Consider the following 26629-nt stretch of genomic DNA (forward strand, 5'->3'; position numbering starts at 1 on the left):
ACTGTCATTTGCAACGGTATACAATAGTACAGGGCAGGAACACGAACCTGTGACATCTCAGAGTCCCTCAAAATAATCTCCCAACAAATCAGTCACACACTGCCAATGCTGTAGAAGATGCTGAATACCCATGGCCTCACCATGAGTGAATCATTGCATCTCACATGTCATTGCTGTGGCAATGTTGTCATGTTTGAAAGTGTGTTCCACACAATGGCTCTTTCAGTTTTGGTATGAGGTCATAATCACAAGGTGATAAATATGGTGAATACGGCGGATGATCTAGTACTTCCCAACCTCATCGCTTGAGCACATTCCACACACACATTACTACATGTGCTCTCATGTTGTCCTGAAGGTTGGTTGGTTGGTTGTTTCGGGGAAGGAGACCAGACAGCGAGGTCATCGGTCTCATCGGATTAGGGAAGGACGGGGAAGGAAGTCGGCCGTGCCCTTTGAAAGGAACCATCCCGGCATTTGCCTGGAGCGATTTAGGGAAATCACGGAAAACCTAAATCAGGATGGTCGGACACGGGATTGAACCGTCATCCTCCCGAATGCAAGTCCAGTGTCTAACCACTGCGCCACCTCGCTCGGTGTTGTCCTGAAGAATTAATGCATTGTGTAGCCATTCAGGACATTTCTCCTGAATAGCCTGTCATAGGTTTCATTGCAGGGAAGTGCAGCAGTAGTACAGTGCATTAACAGTTTGTCCACGTGGAACAAAATGGCACAAAACCACTACTCTAATGTCACAAGCTAATGACCATTAACTTCACAGAAGAGCACTGTGATGAAATTTCTGCTTATGTGGTGAACCTGGATGACACCATTAAGGAACTGGTGTTTCAGTTCTGGCTCATAGGCTCTGGCCCAGAATTCATCCATGGTGATGATTCTTGCAAGCATATTGTCTCTCTCCTCCTCACAATGTGCTAGATGCACATGAGAAGTTTTGTAATGTTTTCACTTTTCTACTTCACACAGTGCATGAGACACCCATTTATATAGCAACTTTATGTATGTGTAGCTCATTGTGTAAAATCCTGTAGATTGTTATCTTCTCAGTACCTGTACACAAGCACTGGATGATCTGGGTGAGCACAGCCATATGCACACTGACAGTCCGCTTGGATTGGTGCATGTTGCCCATTGCACCTCTGCCAAGCTTGACAGCATCTACCCACTGAGCAACCATTCAGTACGGTACAGCAGCATTTACTGCCACTTTCACAAGCTTCTTGTGTATTTGTCATGCATTCATTCCATGGTGAACTGCAATCTTAACGTAAGAGCACTGTTCAAGTTAGGTAACATCCCTACTGAATAGCTGCTCAACTCACACTGTGGTCTTTTTTCATGATTCATTCTCCTGGAAAGAACTACCATCTATTATCACATTATATTACTGTGGATTCTTGGGGAGACTCCTGATGCCATGGAATGCACATAGTTTGTAATGTACTATGGTGTGTTGTTGCAACTGATGGTAAAATATGTTTGAAACGACAAAATTTGTTTCATCTTTCTTCTCATGTTATATCTTTATTGTAATATGTGTGTTCATCTATCTCCCTACATGTAATGTTTACATATGAACTAACTTTCCATCTGCATATTTCAGAAGTTTTTTTATTTGTTACCATTTTCAAGACAACAAATAGTTGCCATGACTTTTGCAATGACCCTCACATTTGGCTTTGTCTGAATAGGTGAATTCAGATGTAAAGGGAATCTCAGGAATAGTATCAGAATTTTGAGAAAATATCTCACACTTTCAGAAAAAGATGATTAAATTCTGAAGTTACATTCTAACAATGAGTAATATCAGGCTGATCAAAGGAATTCTAAGTCTTGCCATTACAATGCAAGGTGAGATCAATGAGCTGCTTGGAACACTGGCATTACAGGTGACACAGCACAGGATAAATCTGCATTCAAAACACTTGTTGAGGATCATAAATTTTCTGAAAGAATTTTCTCTCTGCAACCATTCAAGCATGACTCACAGCTTTGCATCTGCCAGTACATTTCTCCTATTTTCGAAAATCCACCTGCGTACCTTGCTGGACTAGCATTCCTGGAAGAAAAAATGTAGCACAGAAATGGCATGGATAGTTAAATCAGTACAGCACTTGCCCCTGAAAGGGAAAAGTTTCCCTTTTCAAATCCCAGTCCAGTACAGTTTTGATCTGCCAGGAAGTTTCAAATTAACAGACATTCTGCAGCAGAGTGGAAATTCATCCTGGAAACAACGCTCTTCTTTCAAATTCAGATAGGAGAGAGCTACTGGTGGGAGTAAAATTTTGAGGGAAACACGAGTCACGCTCGGATAGATCAGTCATTAGAGAACTTGTCCACAAAATGCAAAGGTAGAGGTTCAAGTTCTGGTCCATCATGCAGTTTTGATCTTCCAGAAAGTTTTAATCATACGTTTGGAGACAAAGCAAAAACTGGAACCAAAAGGACCTGGTCAGAGGAATGGAAGACAAACTTCATCAAGGATACGAAGAGGTTGTGGGAGAAGAGGATAGCAAAGTTACCCAAATTCAATCATGTTTCTCATTCAGGCATACTGACGAAAACAAAAATATATGGAACATTCCTTTCTTAAATTCTTACATACTAACAAAACATTTCCATTTTTCAGTTCTCATATGCTATGAATATTTACACATGGTATTACACAATAAATGTAAACACACAACTCAACTGCACGAAAATCAAATTTCACAGTTGTTTAACCAATCTGTTTATAGTAAAATATGTTTGCCATACACACTTACTGAGCTCAAATGTCCAGAGTTACCAATAAATACTGTGAACAAAAATATATCTCTTGTTTCTCCTTGAGGACCAATCTGTATAAAACCTTCAGCCTCACACAATTCCGGAAAATATAGTTGGGAATTTTGACATGTATATTCTGAATTAAACGATGTCTGGCTACCAGACTCTTGTATCAATGATTCACAACTCTGGAAGGAAAATAAGACATTTATGAATAACCAATTTGATGTATCTAATAAAAAAACTAAAAAAAGCAAACTTCTTAATACAAATATATTGTTTAATTTTCAATTGTTTTATGGTTTCTGGTTTCCTTGGAGTAATAAAACACAATTCTGAAAAAATATGGGCTCAAAATAATAGAAGTCTATTTAAGAGGAGCAAAAGTAAAAGACGTCACAAGAGGAATGTTCGCCTTTGTGGGTGTGTTCATGAAAATATCACAACAGTGAAAGATTTGGAAATAAAATACAAATTTAAAAAAATAAGTATCTTTAATGTTTCTTGAAAGACACTAAAATAACTTATGGATTTGTAGTTACCAATTTCCAGTTACCAATTTCTAAATATTATCTAATAACAAATCACCAACAAAATGGCCACACTTTTTAAATTCATCTATTTAACATTTACAATCATAAGCATCTGCAAATGGGTGTAAAACACAATGGGGCGCTCTTTAATAATTTAAGAGAGTAACTTGTCTCAACCATACTTCTAATGTTAATCTATGGGCTGGGATGAAATTCCAAAAAAATAATGAATTGTCACAAAATTTCACCCCATCTCTGCCACATAATAAATCAATCGCTTCTTGCTTCCTTGACACAATGAAATATGCAGAAGTTCAACCTACACATAAAAGGGGGAGACAAGGTGAGATAGGATATTTCTGCCCAGTGGCAATACTACCATTTTTTTAAATAAAATATCTGCACAAACAGCATGTAATCAATTAGAAAAGTGTAACAGAATTCATAAAATTATTCTGAACAATCAATATGGATTTAAGAAATGGTGAAGTACTGTGTACTACAGTGTAGTAGAATATCGGAAGTTGTCATACTGATGTTCTTACTGCCTTAGTGAATACACATAAGAAGATGTTAATTAAATTAAAGCATTGATGTTTTAATTGAAAGAAAAAGAATCAAACTGTACTTTTAATAAAATTCTAATGATGTAAAGAGACAATCTATCAGCTGTTGTCTCCCTTTAAGAAGACAGTGAAAATGTTTAGAATTGAATGTTAATTTTATGTCATATTTACTTCTTAAATAAAGAAGCTAATTTATGTTCAGACAAAAAAATCATGATCTCATCTCTGATAACTGAATTTTGGTGCAATTTTCACCAACATATTGCATATTTGACTGGTCAGTATCGGAATAACAAAGTTGTAAAACTCTGTCACTCCTTTCGTTACTAAATGTCTCTTCAAGTTTTTGCTGATATCAGACTATCAGGCTCAAGTATGGGAGCTTTACTTGAAGATCATGCTTGATTACAAAAATAACTTGACTATGTGTCTAATATGAAAATGTGTCTCTTTTAGGTTGCACATACTGAAGTTATTTAATTAAAGAATGAAAAATGTCACTCTGAAATAATAACAGTACAATTTAAATCACTTCCTTTTATTGTCTGTTTTGCATGTGACATACTTCCCTAACAATACTTACACTTACCCAGTCCCATTTAGCAATTATTGTTATTTCACATTCACACTGAAGTGAGCATTACTATGTTGTGTTTTCACATTAATTGAGCAGGTATTCACTGATCACAGAAAGCCTTTTAACCCTTTCACGGGCTGTGCGAGATATACTTCCCACTAATGCTATTCCTTTACTGCATTCATGGAAATATGTGTTCCCACTTCCGTACGCTCCTGGCCCCTAGTGGTAGTCCACTGCACTAGCTCTGATTTCTGTTTGTTGCTGAACATAGCTTTTAGGACTGTGGGAAGTATATATCCCACCAAATAATGGTGTTCCCAGGGTTCTTGGGAAATATGCTTACCACCAAAAGTCGTTTCTGAAAGGAGCTCGGGAAATATATATACCACAATGTCTTTTGTGATCCTTGGGAAGCATACTTACCACAAACGTCGAGGTACCACAATGCTTCTGGGAATACGTCTTACCACCGCTGTATTTGCCTGACATCGTGTGGTAGTACACTGTACCAGGTGTATGAAAACTGCTACAACAATCAGTTTGCGTGTATCGCGGTATCACTACTGTTGTCGGAAGAGTTTGCTTCGCTTCTCAAGTATATGTCTGTGTCACTATTATCAGCTCATAGCTTTACTGTTTTCACATTGTGGTAAGTAAATTTTAATATTGGTGGCAAATATAATTGGAATATCATATTATCACTTATTATTCACCTCACAATCTTTCTTTGCTTTTTGTAGCACAAATGTCAAAGAAGCACGCCTATACTAAGAAATACACACCAGAACAAGCATTGGAGTTGCTATTTTCACTACCTAGCGATCCTGAGGATTCTGAAATACAATGTGATGAAGCATCAGAAGATGAATTTGCTTCAGACGTTGATCTGTGTTTGCTTCCACAACCTAATATCAATAACAGTGCAAACAATTCTTGCTCCATGGACGTCAATATTTCTAGTGACAGTACCGTAAGTGCAGAAGAGCCATTGGCAGAAGAGGAATGGTCCGATGACACTGTTGTTTTCGACTTTCTTTGCGTTGATACAAAAGGAGAACCAGTTGTCAACCACCCATTGACAAAACACAGCACGGAGAGAGATTACTTCCTTTCTTCATTTACCAACGGATGCTGGAGTATGTGGTTCAGCAGACAAATCTGTATGCAGAACAACAGAAACAAAAACGGCAATCTGGTCAGGCTGTACGTGAGTCAACAAATAAATGGACAAATTTATCTGTAGAGGAGTTACAGGCCTGGATTGGTATGAATATCTTGATGGGTGTGGTTGTGTTGCCAAGTGTAGTGCACTACTGGAGTTCAGAACCTGCCTTAGGTCAGCCTTACATATTAAAACCTATGACATGCAAACGTTTCAAAAAGATGTGTGAAACTATTCACATAAATGACAACAGGCTGAATCCTCCAGGAGCGCATCCAAACCACAATAAACTTCACAAGGTCAGACCTCTTATAACCTTTCTGAACAACACAATTCGTAAGCCATACACTGCTAGTAAGGTACTGGCTGTGGATGAAAGTATGATACCTTTCAAGGGACGGTCTTCGCTCAAGCAGTATATGCCTCTCAAGCCAGTAAAATGAGGATACGAGGTATGGTGTTTAGCAGATTCAAAGACTGGCTATGTCATAAAATTTGATATTTACACAGGAAAATCAAATGACGGAGGTACAGAAAATTCCCTGGGAGAGCGTGTGGTCATTAGCCTCACCCAAGACCTGAAATATAGTAACAGTTTAGTAGCATTTGGCAACTTCTTCACCACAGTGAATCTAATGCAAATGCTTTTGAACAATGGAATCTACTCTATAGGGACTGTCAGAGCAAACCAGAAAGGGCTTCCTTCATAGCAATATTGCTTAACACTCTGTTCACCGATAGAGCAGCTGTAGTTGTGTGTGGTGACTTTAATATTAATCTTATGAGTGAAAGTAGGCTAAAAGACCAGTTCCTAAATCTGTTTCAGACCACAATGCTCTTGTCCTCAAAATTCCTTCAAGGCCACTGAAAGAGAAAAAAAAACACACTTCATGTATAAAAGAAATTTTTCAACAGAAAACTGTGTAGAATTCATAAATATGCTAACTAATGAGGCTTGGGCAGAAGTACTATCCCTAACAAATACAAATGATGCATATAACACATTTTCTTCCATTTTCATGGGATATTTTGAAATTTGTGTTCCAAAAAAGCTGTCAAAAATCGGGTCACATGGCAATACAAAGCCAAGTTCTTGGATCACAGCTGGCATCAAAACTTCCTGTGGAACTCTAAAGAGACTAATTTCTAAAATGAAAACATCCATAGACCCACAATTCATAGAATATATCAGGAATTACAAGAGGGTATGTAGAAAAGTAATTGCTAAAGCAAACTTCATGAGTAATGATAGTTTTATAAGACAGTCTGAAAACAAATCAAAAGCCATATGGAGTATTGTGAAGACTGAAACGGGGAAGAGTTGTGAAAACCAGGACATTAGCATCAAAAATTTAAAAAATGTCAATATTAATAAACAAGATTTGCCAAATTATATTAACAATTATTTCATAAATGAAACAACTTCATTAAGCTTAAAATTTACAAACGAAGAAAAACCTGAATATCCAAAGACAGCTTGTAGGATGAGGGTACAGCCAAAAAATGAGGGTGAAGTGTTGAAAGTGATACAAAACTTGAAACTCAAAATGTCAGCTGGCATAGATGAGGTGCCTGTGTCAATCATAACAAGGACAGCGCCACAAATCACAAAGCCCTTTGCACACATAGCCAATTTATCATTCAGTGCAGGAGCTTTTCCAGAAAGGCTGAAAATTTCAAAAGTGAAGCCATTATTTAAAAACGGCACAAGTATAAGGTAAAAAATTATCGCCCAATATCTCTCCTCCCAGCATTTTCAAAAATATTAGAAAAACTGATGAGGCACCAAATCAACAAATATCTAAATGACCATAATTTACTAAACAGAAAACAGCATGGCTTCCAAGCACGTAAAAATACCGAAACAGCAGTAATGTGCTACACTGAACAAATAATCAAAAATCTAGAAAAAGATTATAGTGTAGTAGGAGCAAATTTAGACCTCTCCAAAGCTTTTGAACCAGGACATTCTTTTAGGAGAACTGGAAACGTTGGGTATACATGGGATAGGAAAAAAATGGTTTGAATCATACCTAAAAAAACAGAACACAAGTTGTAGGACTGACATCAACTTACTCCAACCACAAAATAAATTCAGTATCAGAGGCAAAAAATGTAGAAATAGGAGTACCACAAGGCAGCATCCTAGGGCCCATATTGTTTCTTGTCTATACAAATGATTTTCACACCTCAGATGATGCAGCCAAAGCAATAATAATTGCACATGATACTAGTGTGATAATAAGTGCACCAAAGCAATTGCTACCAACAACTGCTGATAAAGTACTAAATTACATCCACTCTTGGTTCAATGCAAACAGGATGACACTGAATGTAAATAAAACAAATTATATGCAGTTTGGGAAAAGATGTCAAAATGTAAATCTCGATCTGGTGTGGGGTGACAAAGCCTTAGACAGAGTGACATCCACAAAATTGCTGGGGATTCATGTGGATGAAAACTTAAATTTTAATGACCACGTAATAAAACTTGCACAGAAACTTAATTCAGCCTGTTTTGCCCTCAGAATTATTGCAAATGTTTGTACCTCAGAGGGTGCCAGAATGGCATATTTCGGCTATTTTCAATCTCTTGCCACATACGGAATAATATTTTGGGGTTCCACAACAGGGCACCTAAAACAAATTTTTTTGTTGCAGAAGAGGGCCATCCCAACAATAGCTCACAGTCATCCACAGACACACTGCAAACCCATATTCAAAAAGCTTAGAATACTTACTATACCATCATTATACATATACAAATGTGTATTGTATGTCAGGACCCACATTGCAGATTTTCAGACAAATGCCGACTTTCATAACTACAATACCCGTAATAGTGCAGCACTCCATACTCAGCGAACAAAAAAAAACGAATACACAAAGGCATGTGAGCCATATCGGTGCAAAACTGTACAACGCACTGACAGTCAACATAGGGCAGTTAGAAGATGATAACAAATTTAAAACAGAATTTAAAAAATTTCTAATAGAACAATGTTTTTATTCTGTAAATTACTATGTAGGTCAATAAATTTTTTCTGATGATATTTATAAAGGAAAATACTCTATCTGTACCTAATCATTCATTACATTTACATACTTAAAGGACAGCTGTTGTGTGATGTAAATATGTTGTGACTTGGCAAGACAGCCAAGCCCCTATGAGAGGAAGCAGAAAGGCACGCGTTTAAGCTCACGCAGGTTGGCGTGAGGTCTGGAACAGTTAAAGGAGTTGAGTCTAGTAAAAAAGTACGTAGCTTCTGGAATACTTAACTTTAATCCATAATTGGTGAACATCGGACTGATGGTACATGCATCACTAGATAAATAGCAAATGACGTAGCTGAAGGCTATGCTAACTATCGTCTCGGTAAATGAGAGCGTAATTTGTCAGTGAACCATCGCTAGCAAAGTCGGCTGTACAACTGCGACGAGTGCTAGGAAGTCTCTCTAGACCTGCCGTGTGGCGGCACTCGGTCTGCAATCACTGATAGTGGCGACACGTGGGTCCGACGTATACTAACGGACCACGGCCGATTTAAAGGCTACCACCTAGCAAGTGTGGTGTCTGGCGGTGACACCACAAAATATATACTTAGTCAGTGTTGTGTATATAAGGACTTGCCGTTTATGGGACGTTAAACATTAACCACCACCACCACTTGCCGTTTAGGGAGGACAAAGCTAAAGCCTTATGAAAAACAGACTATGCACTTAAAATAACAAGCAGGGATGTATATAGGCTATATTAATTTCATTGTATTATTATTAACCTCATTGTATTATTTTGTTTTGTACTTTTTTACGTATATATTGTTTGTGTCCCATTTCTTCGAAATGGCTTACATGTACCCTTGACAACATCCATATAATATTTATTGTCAACGGATGGATAAATAAAATAAATAAATGATGAAAGATAAATGTATCTTGAAAAGAGGAGAATTTCAGTTTCAGTTCAAAGGTGGCATTGCAGCTATCAAATGGATGGACAATAAACCTGTCACTATTTTGAAAACTTCAGACAATCCTAGAGATACCACACTTGTCTCAAGAAAGAATAAGGATGGCACAACCAGCATGGTTACGTGTCCCACAGCTGTGGCAACATACAATACCATAATGGGAGGTGTAGATCAATTTGATGAACTTAGAGAACGTTATGCAATAGGTCGACGTTCACGTAAGTGGTGGCATCCGATTCTCTATTTCCTATTAGACATGGCAGTTGTAAATGCCTTTATATTGTACAAAACTAATAAAAGACAAGAGGGATATGATGATTAATTGAACTTTCAATTATGACTCGCAAAACAATTGATAGATGGCTTTACATCCCGCAAAAAAAAGGACGTGCAGTAACCATTCTAACCAAGAAGAACACCGTACCAGATCATGTTCGACTGGCAAAAGTAGGCGATCATATGCCTGTTTTAGAAACAACCTACAGACGGTGACGAAAGTGTTCAACAAAAGCTCATGACAAGAGAACAAAATATGTATGTTGCTCCTGCAACGTACCCCTGTGTATTGAACTATGCTTCCATCAGTTTCATGGAAAATAAAAAGAAAATGTAACAATCATTTAAACATTTTGTTGAAAAAGAATTATTACTTGTAAATCAATCATTTGAACATTTTGTTGAAAAAGAATTATTACTTGTAAATTTGTAATGTAAATGTTTTTGAAATAAAGTAAAATAAAAAGAAATCACCGTCTTCTTACAAATTTTTTACATGCAATGCCAACATGTTACAGCTTATAAAATGGAAATGGGATATCTTCTTCCCACCAAAGTGTAAAGCTCACAAGAGGGAAATCGGTTTACCAACGAGAATGTAAGGTTTAAAAAAGTGCTGTGGTGATATATTTACCACCATAATTTTTAGACCTAAATCACAAAAATAAAATTATCAAAAAATAAAATATAATAAATTGATCAAAATTCTAATTTGATGCAAAAAAAATTAGTTTCGCTGAGTTGTCATAAAAAATGCACCCGTTAAAGGGTTAATTTATGTTCTGGTATCAATATGTGTCTCTACGACAATTATTAATTCTCAAACATAAAACTGTATCAACTTTTCTCCATGACAATTATTGATTTTTCTACATGACACTGTACCAGCCAGAAATCTTAACGAATACAGAGTGTCTTTCCCCGAAATACTTTTCTTCTAGTAACCGACATAACACTTTTTAACTATTAATTCCACTGTCTATCAAATTCTGCACATTACTGTTAGTGGGGACATGTGATCACTCCTCACAATAGCCCATTGCTGACTCTTCTCCCTCCAAAAGTCAGCAATTATTAAGGAGTACAACATCAATACATTATAACATCACAGACAGCAATACCCCTTACAAGGTGAATGAATTATTTTTCCAGTCACATCTCTTTCTCATACAACAGATCTCCAGGTTTATTAAAAAAATCTTTCATTACTGTAGTTCAAAACTTTCATGTGGACCACACTCTGGTTAAATGAAATTAGAGCATGATTAAACTAAAGTTAACTACCCTAACATAGTTCTTCAGACCAGAAGCATAACACTGCAATTGGTGACAGGCTCACAGGACAGCGGAGAGACAAAAAGAGATAGGTGAATCCACTGAAGAGGGTTCAATCGAGCTGATGGAGAGTGGGTGCACAAGAGTATCGTGCCACTGCCAATAACTTTGGAAAGATACGAGGATGAGTGGAGCTGATACTGCTGTTCCAAGGACAAGTGGACCTGGACACTGTTATTCCAAGGGCCAGCCAGCTGATGACGTGTGCTGCTGACGACCACGATGCAGATGCCAATGAATGATCACAAATGGTTTGGCAGCTGTGTGCAGTTTTCTGTGGCAGTCTACATCATGTTCAAACCCACAGTCTACAATTAATTTATCCAGTGGATTCAATTCTACTTCACAATCAAAGAACTGTGCAGTGTGGCGTGTCAGTGATTGAAATGGCCGAGAAAGACAATCAGACGTCTACAAAAGGGTAACATATTAATAGATTTATTTACAATATGTACACTTAAATATTGAAATATCTTGTTTTTGTTGTGGTCTTCAGTCCTGAGACTGGTTTGATGCAGCTCTCCATGCTACTCTATCCTGTGCAAGCTTCTTCATCTCCCAGTACTTACTGCAACCTACATTCTTCTGAATCTGTTTAGTGTATTCATCTCTTGGTCGCCCTCTACAATTTTTACCCTCCAAGCTGCCTTCCAATGCTAAATTTGTGATCCCTTGATGCCTCAGAACATGTCCTACCAACTGGTCCCTTCTTCTTGTAAAGTTGTGTCACAAACTCCTCTTCTCCCCAATCCTGTTCAATACCTCCTCATTAGTTATGTGATCTACCCATCTAATCTTCAGCATTCTTCTGTAGCACCACATTTCAAAAGCTTCTATTCTCTTCTTGTCTAAACTATTTATCTTCCATGTTTCACTTCCACACATGGCTACACTCCATACAAATACTTTCAGAAACGACTTCCTGACACTTAAATCTATACTAGATGTTAACAAATTTCTCTTCTTCAGAAACGCTTTCCTTGCCTTTGCCAGTCTACATTTTATATCCTCTCTACTTTGACCATCATCAGCTATTTTGCTCCCCAAACAGCAAAACTCCTTTATTACTTTAAGTGTCTCATTTCCTAATATAATTCCCTCAGCATCACCCGACTTAATTTGAACACATTCCATTATCCTCGTTTTGCTATTGTTGATGTTCATCTTATATCCTCCTTTCTTCAAGACACTGTCCATTCCGTTCAACTGCTCTTCCAAGTCCTTTGCTGTCTCTGACAGAATTACAATGTCATCGGCGAACCTCAAAGTTTTTATTTCTTCTCCATGGATTTTAATACCTACTCTAAATTTTTCTTTTGTTTCCTTTACTGCTTGCTCAATATACAGATTGAATAACATCGGGGATAGGCTACTGCCCTGTCTCACTCCCTTACCAACCGTTGCTTCCCTTTCATGCCCCTTGACTCTTATAACTGCCATCTGGTTTCTGTACAAACTGTAAATAGCCTTTCGCTCCCTGTATTTTACCCCTGCCACCTTCAGAATTTGAAAAAGAGTATGCCAGTCAACATTGTCAAAAGCTTTCTCTAAGTCTACAAATGCTAGAAATGTAGGTTTGCCGTTCCTTAATCTATTTTCTATGATAAGTTGTAGGGTCAGTATTGCCTCACGTGTTCCAACATTTCTACGGAATCCAAACTGATCTTCCCCGAGGTCGGCTTCTACCAGTTTCTCCATTCATCTGTAAAGAATTCGCGTTAGTATTTTGCAGCTGTGACTTATTAAACTGATAGTTTGGTAATTTTCACATCTGTCAACACCTGCTTTCTTTGGGATTGGAATTATTATATTCTTCTTGAAGTCTGAGGGTATTTCACCTGTCTCATACATCTTGCTCACCAGATGATAGAGCTTTGTGAGGACTGGCTCTCCCAAGGCCGTCAGTAGTTCTAATGGAATGTTGTCTACTCCCGGGGCCTTGTTTCGACTCAGGTCTTTCAGTGCTCTGTCAAACTCTTCACGCAATATCGTATCTCCCATTTCATCTTCATCTACATCCTCTTCCATTTCCATAATATTGTCCTCAAGTACATCGCCCTTGTATAGAGCCTCTATATACTCCTTCCATCTTTCTGCTTTCCCTTCTTTGCTAAGAACTGGGTTTCCATCTGAGCTCTTGATATTCATACAAGTGGCTCTCTTTTCTCCAAAGGTCTCTTTAATTCTCCTGTAGGCAGTATCTATCTTGCCCCTAGTGAGATAAGCCTCTACATCCTTACATTTGTCCTCTAGCCATGCCTGCTTAGCCATTTTGCACTTCCTGTCGATCTCATTTTTGAGACGTTTGTATTCCTTTTTGCTTGCTTCATTTACTACGTTTTTATATTTTCTCCTTTCATCAATTAAATTCAATATTTCTTCTGTTACCCCAAGGATTTCTACTAGCCCTTGTCTTTTTACCTACTTGATCCTCTGCTGCCTTCATTACTTCATCCCTCAGAGCTACCCATTCTTCTTCTACTGTATTTCTTTCCCCCATTCCTGTCAATTGTTCCCTTATGCTCTCCCTGTAACTCTGTACAACCTCTGGTTTAGTCAGTTTATCCAGGTCCCATCTCCTCAAATTCCCACCTTTTTGCAGTTTCTTCAGTTTTAATTTACAGTTCATAACCAATAGATTGTGGCCAGAGTCCACATCTGCCCCTGGAAATGTCTTACAACTTAAAACCTGGTTCCTAAATCTCTGCCTTACCATTATATAATCCATCTGATACCTTCTAGTATCTCCAGGATTCTTTCCATGTATACAAGCTTCTTTTATGGTTCTTGAACCAAGTGTTAGCTATGATTATGTTACGCTCTGTGCAAAATTCTACCAGACAGCTTCCTCTTTCATTTCTCTCCCCCAATCCATATTCATCCACTATGTTTCCCTCTCTCCCTTTTCCTACTCTCGAATTCCAGTCACCCATAACTATTAAATTTTCGTCTCCCTTCACTACCTGAATAATTTCTTTTATCTCGTCATACATTTCATCAATTTCTTCATCATCTGCAGAGCTAATTGGCATATAAAATTGTACTACTGTGGTAGGCATGGGCTTCGTATCTATCTTGGCCACAATAATGCATTCACTATGCTGTTTGTAGTAGCTTACCCGCACTCCTATTTTTTTATTCATTATTAAACCTACTCCTGCATTACCCCTATTTGATTTTGTATTTATAACCCTGTATTCACCTGACCAAAAGTCTTGTTCCTCCTGCCACCGAACTTCACTAATTTCCACTATATCTAGCTTTAACCTATCCATTTCCCTTTTTAAATTTTCTAACCTACCTGCCCGATTAAGGGATCTGACATTCCACGCTCCGATCCGTAGAATGCCAGTTTTCTTTCTCGTGATAACAACGTCCTTTTGAGTAGTCCCCACCCGGAGATCCGAATGGGGGACTATTTTACCTCCGGAATATATTACCCAAGAGGATGCCATTATCATTTAATCATACAGTAAAGCTGCATGCCCTCGGGAAAAATTACGGCTGTAGTTTCCCCTTGCTTTCAGCCGTTCGCAGTACCAGCACAGCAAGGCCGTTTTGGTTAATGTTACAAGGCCAGATCAGTCACTCATCCAGACTGTTGCCCCTTCAACTACTGAAAAGGCTGCTGCCCCTCTTCAGGAACCACACGTTTGTCTGGCCTCTCAACAGATACCCCTCCGTTGTGGTTGCACCTATGGTACAGCCATCTGTATCGCTGAGGCACACAAGCCTCCCCACCAACGACAAGGTCCATGGTTCATCTTGAAACTCTGACACCGCCAAGCTGCCACCGACCTTAGTACGTGATATCAATTTCAACTTGATACGTCCTTACTTTCCCAGGGAAAAATACTCTCAAAGACGTAAATACGAACTGAAAAACTGATTACACACTCTCACACAAAAGCTACTTTTTCGTCACATGTAATTACAAATTAAACACTTTCTACTACTTTCCTTTCATTCTACTGTGGAAACTAGTATTTTTCTACATCACCACACGGTTGTATATCGAAGCAAAGTACCCTATTGAAATATATGTAACTTTAATACACTCCTGGAAATGGAAAAAAGAACACATTGACACCGGTGTGTCAGACCCACCATACTTGCTCCGGACACTGCGAGAGGGCTGTACAAGCAATGATCACACGCACGGCACAGCGGACACACCAGGAACCGCGGTGTTGGCCGTCGAATGGCGCTAGCTGCGCAGCATTTGTGCACCGCCGCCGTCAGTGTCAGCCAGTTTGCCGTGGCATACGGAGCTCCATCGCAGTCTTTAACACTGGTAGCATGCCGCGACAGTGTGGTCGTGAACCGTATGTGCAGTTGACGGACTTTGAGCGAGGGCGTATAGTGGGCATGCGGGAGGCCGGGTGGACGTACCGCCGAATTGCTCAACACGAGGGGCGTGAGGTCTCCACAGTACATCGATGTTGTCGCCAGTGGTCGGCGGAAGGTGCACGTGCCCGTCGACCTGGGACCGGACCGCAGCGACGCACGGATGCACGCCAAGACCGTAGGATCCTACGCAGTGCCGTAGGGGACCGCACCGCCACTTCCCAGCAAATTAGGGACACTGTTGCTCCTGGGGTATCGGTGAGGACCATTCGCAACCGTCTCCATGAAGCTGGGCTACGGTCCCGCACACCGTTAGGCCGTCTTCCGCTCACGCCCCAACATCGTGCAGCCCGCCTCCAGTGGTGTCGCGACAGGCGTGAATGGAGGGGCGAATGGAGACGTGTCGTCTTCAGCAATGAGAGTCGCTTCTGCCTTGGTGCCAATGATGGTCGTATGCGTGTTTGGCGCCGTGCATGTGAGCGCCACAATCAGGACTGCATACGACCGAGGCACACAGGGCCAACACCCGGCATCATGGTGTGGGGAGCGATCTCCTACACTGGCCGTACACCGCTGGTGATCGTCGAGGGGACACTGAATAGTGCACGGTACATCCAAACCGTCATCGAACCCATCGTTCTACCATTCCTAGACCGGCAAGGGAACTTGCTGTTCCAACAGGACAATGCACGTCCGCATGTATCCCGTGCCACCCAACGTGCTCTAGAAGGTGTAAGTCAACTACCCTGGCCAGCAAGATCTCCGGATCTGTCCCCCATTGAGCATGTTTGGGACTGGATGAAGCGTCGTCTCACGCGGTCTGCACGTCCAGCACGAACGCTGGTCCAACTGAGGCGCCAGGTGGAAATGGCATGGCAAGCCGTTCCACAGGACTACATCCAGCATCTCTACGATCGTCTCCATGGGAGAATAGCAGCCTGCATTGCTGCGAAAGGTGGATATACACTGTACTAGTGCCGACATTGTGCATGCTCTGTTGCCTGTGTCTATGTGCCTGTGGTTCTGTCAGTGTGATCATGTGATGTATCTGACCCCAGGAATGTGTCAATAAAGTTTCCCCTTCCTGGGACAATGAATTCACGGTGTTCTTATTTCAATTTCCAGGAGTGTAGGTGTGAGTTCTTCATGATGCTGAGTTATATAAAGGAGAGTAATGTTCTTGACAGAGACAAACTAATGCAACCCAGTAGTCTCTAAGTGGTAGTAACACTTCATAGCACTGAACTACATCGACATATTTTCTCACTGTTGTATTTCATACTATGGTTAATAACAGTATGAAGAGTCACTGAATCTGGGTCAAAACTCTGAGTGTGGCTGTTCAAAAAATCAGAGTCGCAGGCAGTGATGTCTTGTAAATTCAGTACCCTCTGGTGGCACATATATGTGGCGCCCCCCACAGGAGACAGCGAGCAATGAAAGAGCGAGTTTGCTGGTGGAAGGTGTACATACACTGTCTCCCTTGTGGCTGCATGCCATCAATGAAGATGATGATACCATTCTATACTGAAAACTGCATCTCCTGCCTATCACCAATCACCGCACCAAAATTGCGTCCATTCATTGCATAGTGGGATTGTCAACAATGACGAGGGGGAGGTTTGTGTCTGTGCTGTGGTGTTGCTGGTGGGGTTGGCTGTGGCGTTCTGGCAAATGGTGTCAATCAACCTGTATCCCAACTTTCATATTGCTAACCACCATAAACATTACCCAAAAAACAGAAGGCAGGACATCAATTCAATGGCAAAGGTGGTTACAGCATTGATACTGAACTGAGACTGCAGAAAGGCTCGTTATCTGTGACTGCCATCACTACAAACAGCAAAGGGTGCCGCAGTGGCAGCAGCAATGTCTGTGGAGGTAGCACTAGCTGCATAGACAGGCAGGGATCAATCATGACAGGGCCATTGGAAGACCCATGTACCCTGATTAGGAACCAGCAAAGGTTGCTTCATGGCAGTGGGCTGGATTGGAGGCAGGGTGTCTGAAAAATGAAAATCCACAGCAGGATCACTACAATCACAGAAACAATGTAGGCTTTGGTGCCAATGATGGGTGCCCAATGCACTGTCAATAATGCTATGAGCACAGCTAAATCTCCGGGTGATGACCCCAGACTCTCAGTTGTGAAGCTTGTTATGGACATTACAGAAAACTTTGTCCTTCACGCAGAAGTTCATTGGAAGTTAATGACAAAGGTGAAATAGACATAGCAGAGTGTGTTGGCAATGAACATCTGCAGCCATGTCTACATGATTAATCTTCAATTCACAATTAAGTGCCTGACAGAGGGTTCATTGAAACATCCTACAAAAGTTATGATGGGTAAGCGTTGTGAGCAGGCATAATGCAATAGGTAGTAACACTGACTGTCAATACTTGCCATACGCTTCCGTACTTCCTGTCTCTTTTTCTCTTTTGATTGTTTGTCCCATCAGTAACCTCAGTAACCATTTCCTTTTGGTCTCTTGGCTCCCTTCCAGCCGGCCTGTGTGGCCGAGCGGTTCTAGGCGCTACAGTCTCGAACCACGCGACCGCTACGGTCACAGGTTCGAATCCTGCCTCAGGCATGGATGTGTGTGATGTCCTCAGGTTAGTTAGGTTTAAGTAGTTCTAAGTTGTAGGGGACTGATGACCTCAGCAGTTAAGTCCCATAGTGCTCAGAGCCATTTGAACCATTTGCTCAGAAAAAATAACAAAGCATCAGCCCTCGAGTTCGAAGGATGACGTTTGGACATCTGGGCATTCAAAGTGTGAAAGAAATGTTCAACTTCACTGTTCAATTGAGGAGAGAATAGTATCATTAGGATATGTTGAATTCCATTTTGTTAGCAAAATTGTGGAAATTCCAGAGAAGAAAACTGCAGACTATTGTCCAAAACCATTGCCTGTGACAACCTTCTAGACAAAAGACAGAACTCAGTGCTCCGATAGTGATAGTGATAGTGCTAGCACTAGTTACCAAATGCACTGGAATGACAAAAGGATGTTTGTTTAATGCACTGACTATAATGAGCCCTCTTACATTCCAGAAAGGATCAGCAAAATCAATATGAATATTAAAAAGAAAAAATTATTCTCGGTGCAGCACTGGCTAGTTATTACGGCAGTCATATCTCCTATCTGTTTATCTAGTCTGAGATACGAACAATGCTGGCACACTAGCTGCTTCATTCTAATGATTCCCCAATACCCTCTATGTAATAGTTTCAGCATATGTTGTTGCAGAAATACGATAATCGGGTCTCATGTTTGTTTATTATGAGAATGCAATAAAATTACCTCATTCTGAAGAGAAAGGCTGTTGCAAAGAGCTTGGTATTTGTTAACTACTGCATCTGAGATTGATTTCTGATTATGAGTCTACCTCAACCAAATGAAGTGCTTGAGCACGTGATGGACCATGTTCAGTAGCCTGTGCAATCTGCCACAATCTGCATCTGAGATTGATTTCTGATTATGAGTCTACCTCAACCAAATGAAGTGCTTGAGCACGTGATGGACCATGTTCAGTAGCCTGTGCAATCTGCCAAGAATCAATAGGAAAAGCTTGCAGTGCTTGTGAATCAGAATGAGGAATCTTAAGACAAGAAATGTCTGATGTGTCAAAATTAGAATCATTTCCCATAGGCAAATGAGACAGAATGTCTGTGTTTGCACTGCTGTGCCATAGGGCAATAAAAACACTTTCATACTGATAATTGGAAAGATGTAGTGACCAATATGGTAGCCTCTGTGCTGTATGATCAGGAACATCATTTGCTGAACAAAAATCAGCACTCAGCAGCTTATGATCAGTCACAAGAAAATATTTTCTACCATGCAGATATTGAGGAAATTTTGTGACAGCATAAATTGTGACTAAAGCTTCCTTTTCAAGCTGACTGTAGTTGACTTGGGCCTTGTTCAGTGTCTTAAGACACGAATGCTACAAGGTGTTCCAAATTGCCAACCTATTGAGACAAAACTTCCCCTATTCCATGTAATGAGGCATCATCTACAAGCACTTCTAGTTTTACTTGGTGTTTAGACCATACAGTGTTTCAAGTAAATATTAGTTCGTTTAGGCAGATATCATTTGACCCTGCTATTCATAAAATGCACTGGACATACATATCACTGATGGAGCAGTTCTTTGCTACTTTATTCGTAGGGGCTCTGATTTTAAGTAACTTGCGCATTAATGTTTTGTTCGTACCGTAGTGTTTCAGCAATGTTACAGTTATCTGCATATATTATTGTCACAACTACTTTGCACTTTTTTCTAATTTTTCAAGTTTTTGACCTACTATCCTCTTGCTCTTTTTTTTTATACACTACTTGTTTCATGCTAGTATCCATTTCTACAAATACTTTATTCTTTTCATTTGCATTTTAGTTTAGCTCTTTCTGTAACTGAGTGGCACATTTTGATTTTGAAGTCTCCCCAGTATTGAAGGTTTTGCACTGGTATGTCTTCTCTGTAGTCTTCAAATTTACATGATTTAAATCGGAACTATCATGTGTTTTCTTTTGTAGGGTGAACACAAATTCTTTCAGTCTTTAGACTTCTGTATTTAAAAATCAGTTATCTTTGATCATTGTATCAAATTTGTCTTTTAAGTATCTCATCAAGCAACTAGTTTACTATTTCTGGCAAAAGCAGAAATATTGGCAAGAGGTGTTGTGAACCACACATTGTCATCAGAGTGACATACATCTGAGAGACATATATAGAAATTAATTATGAAAGCATGGAGCAATGAACGTGTACTGTAAAATAATGATGAACAGCTTGTTATTTCACTAAATTCAGATAGTGGGTCTCACGGGCACACAAGTTGACTGCGGAAGCGAGTCTGATATGAAGACCTTGGCTGTAAACTAAGGTAAGGCACAGATGATGACGAGAAACAGAGTTATTGCTCGTAAAATATGGTATGTGATGATTAGATATTAATATTAGTTGACAATTCCACAATTAACTGAGAAAAGGCAGCCCTATCTCTAATTTACTATTCTCACTAATGACAACTTTTCAGGATATGTCCATGTAAACAGTTTTAACTGCCATTACCATGGGAGACAGTAGTAGTAATGTGTGTAGTGTTTGTCCTGGAAAATCATTTTGAGAGATGATTTGCACAAATGTGAGGAAGATGTGATAACTCCAATTCACATAAAGATCCTGAATATGTTTATGAATGCAAATGCACTTCAAAAGTTGTTGCTTATCAGGTAATTGCAAATAATTATTTAAACAAGCAAACAACATAAAGTTTTGTCCCTTGCCTTTATTCAGGTGAATCTACATAACAGTGTAATGGCAGAAATGCTAAGGGACATCCTTAACATTGTTTACACGGTGTTGTAAGGCAACAATAAAATTAATGTTATAGTGTGATGAATCACAGAGAAATTTTTGCAGTAGCTTTGCTTTATTCTCACATGAATTGGTACTGAAAATCTTGGTATTGTAAACTGAAACAATTATGACCTTTTGTATTTGTTTTGTGAAGCTTCTCAGTAGTGTTTTGTTAACTCACTCAGCATGTAAACAGTGGTAAGTCACTGCTAACCCACGTTAACTGCACCCAGTTCACCAGTAAACAATGTTATGTGAACACTATGTATTTTTAAGATTTAATTTTTGGGTGGTCTTTAAAATTTTAAAAATATATCACTACTTCAAAATATATCTGAAAACAATGACTTATCTGAATAACAAAATTGCAATGGGTGAACTTGAAATACCTTACTTATGAGATTTCATTGACATTTTACTGTGTAATTTCTCAAAACAACCAACACACTGTTTACAGGAGAGATTTTTAGACAGCAAGTATCCACAAGTGTGTTTTACCAAATACCACTTGTGTTCATATCTAACAATTTTTTCTATTAAATTGAGTAATTACTTACTTTAAATGATTAATGGAAAATCTCATATAAAGATGTGAAACAAATACTAACAAAGAGATAGAGGGGCTGGCCAGTACTTACCTCAGCTCAGTACAGCCGATAGATACACAAAAAACAGAACCGAAAATTTATGTTCCTAGCTTTCGGAACAAAATTTTCCTTCATCAGGGAGGAGAGAGGGGAAAGAAAGGGAAGAAGGAAAAGTACATTCAGTTACTCACAATCCAGGTTATGAAGCAACAGGGAAAGGAAAACAGGGAGGGTAGCAAGGATGGAGACATGGTTGTCAGAGGGAAGCCAAAGATATTCTACTGTAAGTACTGTGCCAGCTTCAAACCAAAGAGGATGCATACAGAAGTAAAGAGGTATATAGTATAAAGATAAACACAACTATGTAGGATGAAAAGATGCATGAATGGCTAAAGAGGAAAGTGAAAGAGGAGAAGACTGAAGAGTAAATGGAAATGAGGTTGTTTAACGTAGGTTCAGTCCAGGGGGATGGCAGGATGAAAGGATGTGTTGGAGTGCGAGTTCCCGTCTCCGCAGTTCAGAGGGACTGGTGTCGGGTGGGAGAAGCCAAATGGCACATACAGTGTAGCAGGTTCCTAGGTCCCTAGAATTATGCTGGAGGTCATGCTCCGCTACTGGGTATTGGACATCTCCTAGGCGGAGAGTTCGTCTGTGTCCGTTCATGCGCTCAGCCAGTTTAGTTGTTGTCATACCGATGTAAAAGGCTGTGCAGTGCAGGCATGTCAGTTGATAAATGACATGTGTAGTTTCACACGTGGCCCTGCCTTGAATTGTGTATGTTTTACCAGTAGCGGGGCTGGAGTAGGTGGTTGTGGGGGGATGCATGGGGCAGGTTTTGCAGCGGGGTCGGTTACAGGGGTAGGAACCGCTGGGTAGAGAAGGTAGTCTGGGGATATTATAGGGTTTAACAAGGATGTTACGGAGGTTAGGGGGGCGACGAAAGGCAACTCTGGGTGGTGTGGGGAGAATTTTGTCAAGGGATGATCTCATTTCAGGGGTTGACTTGAGAAAGTCATATCCCTGGCGGAGTAATTTGTTGATGTTTTCGAGGCCAGGATAATATTGGGTGACAAGGGGGATGCTTCTGTGTGGTCTGGGAATAGGAACACTGTTGTTGGACGGGGAGGAATGTATTGCTCGGGAGATCTGTTTGTGGACAAGGTCTGCAGGATAGTTGCGGGAGATTCCCGTAAGCTGCATGGTCATCAACAGTAACTGTTCTTTCGAGAACAAGTTACTGTCTTCGTATATATAGTTAAAGGCTACCCAGCCATTGACCTTCGTCTGTGCGAATGCGCACAGGTTGCCCAAACTCTTACGGGAATCGCCAAAGTGTGCGCAAGTAATGAGTGGTTGGACAAATGTCTATAAGGTACAATACATATGTAGAATTGTGGACAGTTGGGAATGTGAGTCTCACGGGAAGCGTGCAAGGGATAAGTCCCTGCAGTCACACTATTCGTCAGTGTCCTCGGTGGCTCAGATGGATAGAGCATCTGCCATGTAAGCAGGAGATCCCGGGTTCGAGTCCCGGTTGGGGCACACATTTTCAGCTGTACACATCGAGGTATATCAACAACACCTGTCGGCCACTGAGGTTGTCAGTTAGTCTTCATTTAAAAAACAAGTAAACTAAAAAGCTTATTGTAATGTTTCTCCTGTCAAATCGTCAGAAAAGACTTTTGCACATTGGTGAACAATAGCAGCAACTGGGAAGGAGGGGGTAGATTACACACTGACTACTTATTTTATTAATTGTCATCAAGGTTTTAGTTATGATGGTATGCACTTAAATAGGAATGATGGATCTGATGATCTTGGGACAAGCCTGCTACAAGGTCAACACAATTTCATGCCTCTGCAAAGAAAGCTTGCAGCTTCAGCTTCATTACCTGGGCACGAATTGCACACTGCGGAGTCCCTTCAACTGTTCACTAACCTGTGATCACAGGAGCTGCTGCCTCACCTCGACCATCTATATAGACTTTTGAACTAAATCATAAGCTAATTCTGAAAATTCAACTTAAACATCTAACCTCACTAATAATCATAACAACAAAAAATAGCATAAGGAATAAGTCATCCTGAATATAAGAAGGCTGAAAGAAATGACCTGCAAAGTCACAGATCAATAATCTTAACGTGGTTTTCTGCAGAATTCTTGAACATATTCTCAGTTCAAATATAATAATGTTTCTTCAGACAGAAAAGCTTCTGTCCACAAATCAGCACAGGTTTGGAAATCATTGTTTGTGCAAAACTCAGCTTGTCAATTTTTCACTCGATGTTCTGTGAGCTATGGATAAATGGCAACAGGCGGATTCCATATTCCTAGATTTCCAAAATACATTTCACATGATGCCCCATTGCAGATTGTTAACAAAGGTACGAGAATATGGATTAAATTCCCAGATATGTGAGTGGCCCTATGACAAAGCATGATAGCTTCCATCAGTAGTACACTTCATTAGTACACAGCTATATCCAATAGTAAGGTCCATACAAAATTTTCAAAAGTCGAAGGTTTAAGTTTGTACATTAAGTAGACGTTATGTGAATTATCAAAACTGAAGAAACAAATCCCCACATACACGCACAAAATTTTATTACTCACATCATTCAGTTTGTTATTCTGGTTGCAATCAGCTAATTAGTTTTGTGAAAAATTATGGCAATCAAAAGTTATTGCAATTATAAAACTTTATAGATCTAGCAATATGGAAAATCTTATATGCTGAAAGGTAGATTTGGAAAGACAACTTTCAAATTAAAAAACTATTTTTCCTCTTTTCAGTGACGTATTTATATTAGTCCTAACTTAATTAGTTGAAAAGATATTGATAATTTAAGATTTCACTTGATCCAAATTTTCAGTGCTACTTATAGCAAAAACCACTGTAAATTCCTGAGATCTATTGATATACTTTTACTGCCCTATTTTTCTGAATCAAGAGTTGCTAATTAAAAATTGCTAAGTTTTCAATAAGCAAACTTTAATATAACAAGATGAATCACACCATCATAAACCCAGAATTCCTATTGCGTAAGTATAAATTAGTATTGCATACTTTATTAGCTGCTGCTCATGGTATATAATATACAAACAAAATAAGCTGACAGATGCAATAGCAAATATAAGATGAACTCTGAACTATACTCTTTAAAAACTATTATAAATTAACAAAGGTCAGTAATATCATGGAGCAAATCTTCATGAGACCAACGCTCAAGCTATTTCAGTCAGTCTGCTTTCAGTCTTCATTTAGCTCGCTTGTCGGCATAATAGCCTAGTCTTGGGTTACGTTTGTGCAACTCTCTTTTTGTTTAAGGCTGAGAGAGCATATTTTGTTATTATGAGCAGTAGACTTTAAAATGTGTGTGTTTTGGTTCAGTTGAATAATACTTGTGACTGCAGTAACAATCTGTGACTTCTTAACTTAACCACGTGTGAAGCAACTTCTGATCACTTCATTTGTACTGTGCGCACTTTTACTTTATGAAGAGATTAGAACTACCTGTTTGTAAACACTATTAGAGACTGTGAGAGACCTGGTCATCACCAGCAGGATCTCAGTGAAGCAATTAAAGACTGGTGAACTATAAATTTGAACTTATAAAGGAGGCTTTTGGCTCTCCATTTAGGTGAAGATCCTACATCATTTTATTTCAGGTCATAATTCAGTGAAACAGTGCAGATACCAGAGGCCTCTAAAACAGCACCTAGGTCTACTAATGTGACAGCTGAAAGACTTCTCAAGTAATAGAACCCAGTACGTTGTCCTCAACTAGTGTACATTCAACCAAAACGGAGTATATTAGTAGTGCCCCGAGGACGTATGATAGGACTGCTCTTATTCTCTAGGTACACACATGATCTGATAGACAGGGTGAGCAGCAATCTTTGGTTGTTTGATGATGATGCTGAGGTGTATGGGAAAGTGTCATTGTTGAATGACTGTTGGAGGATATAATATAACTTTCACAAAATTTCTAGTTCTTGTGATGAATGGCAGCTAGCTCTAAATGTAGTCTTCTTAAATTTCCTTTTCCCAGAACTTGCTATATCAGAAAACATCTAGTTGTAGACCCACAAATTCGTCTTTTATCTGCCAGTGTCTTTATTCTTATTAATGTCACAATTGTTGTCATTATTGTTATCATCATAACCATCATCATCATTATTATCGATACTACTGTCACTTTTAGTGGCTGCAGCTGCAGTAGTACAAGTAAGGCCATTGTTAACTTTGTCAGTTCACAGTCAGTATAATTTACTCACATTGCCACTTTAGACTCTCACATCATTGTAACACTAGTTGTCATATTAAAATTATAATTTTCTAAGGTAACTATGATGCAGTAGATACTTTATGTGGGAAACCTTGGTCCAATGTAGGAGAGTACCTGGTGGCAAAAATATCCTGTTATGTTTGAATACAACATTAATAGTATGCTACTTGACACTTTAAGCTTGACTGAATATCTAGACATAATGTTGCAGAGCGATGTCAAATGGAATGAGCATGTAAGGATTGTAGTGTGGAAGGCGAACGTTCGACTTCAATTTATTGGGAGAGTTTTAGGAAAGTGTGGCTCATCTGTGAAGGAACACTAGAGTACTGAGCAATCCAAGTGTGACTTACTACACATCCTTATGCCTTTACTTCCTCCAGTACCAGTGCTTGAGTACTGCTTCAGTGTTTGGGATCCACACCAGGTCAGATTAAAGGCAGACACTGAAGCAATTCAGAGGCGGGTTTCTAGGTTTGTTACCACTAAGTTTAATCAATATGCATTTATTAACAGTGATGCTTTGGGAACTCAAACGGGAATCCCTAGAGGGAAGGAGACATTCTTTCCCAGGAACACTAATGTGAAAATTCAGAGAACAGGCTTTAAGCTGACTGCAGAACGATCCTCCTGCCGCCAACGTACATTTTACTTAAGGACCACAAACCTAAGATAAGAGACATAGGTCTCACGTGGAGGCATAAAGACAGTCGTTTTTCCCTCTCTATTTAAGAGTGGAATGGGAAGTGATATGAATAGTGGCAATGCAACATACCCTCCACCATGCACCCTAAGGTGGCCTGTGGAGTACATATGCAGATGTATAA

The 26629-nt window shown here is 39.5% G+C and overlaps 1 protein-coding gene across 2 annotated transcripts in view; it reads right to left on the minus strand.

Moving 5' to 3' along the window:
* LOC126195278 (centrosomal protein of 120 kDa-like) overlaps positions 1–26629 on the minus strand; it is a 238950-nt gene that overhangs the window by 104966 nt on the left and 107355 nt on the right. For both annotated transcript variants that reach the window (XM_049933815.1, XM_049933814.1), the window contains exon 5: positions 2787–2978. In XM_049933815.1, coding sequence (XP_049789772.1) covers positions 2787–2978 — 192 coding nt within the window. The remainder of the gene's footprint in view (positions 1–2786; positions 2979–26629) is intronic.

The sequence above is a fragment of the Schistocerca nitens genome, chromosome 7 (assembly GCF_023898315.1).
Source record: "Schistocerca nitens isolate TAMUIC-IGC-003100 chromosome 7, iqSchNite1.1, whole genome shotgun sequence".
Lineage (NCBI taxonomy): Eukaryota > Metazoa > Arthropoda > Insecta > Orthoptera > Acrididae > Schistocerca > Schistocerca nitens.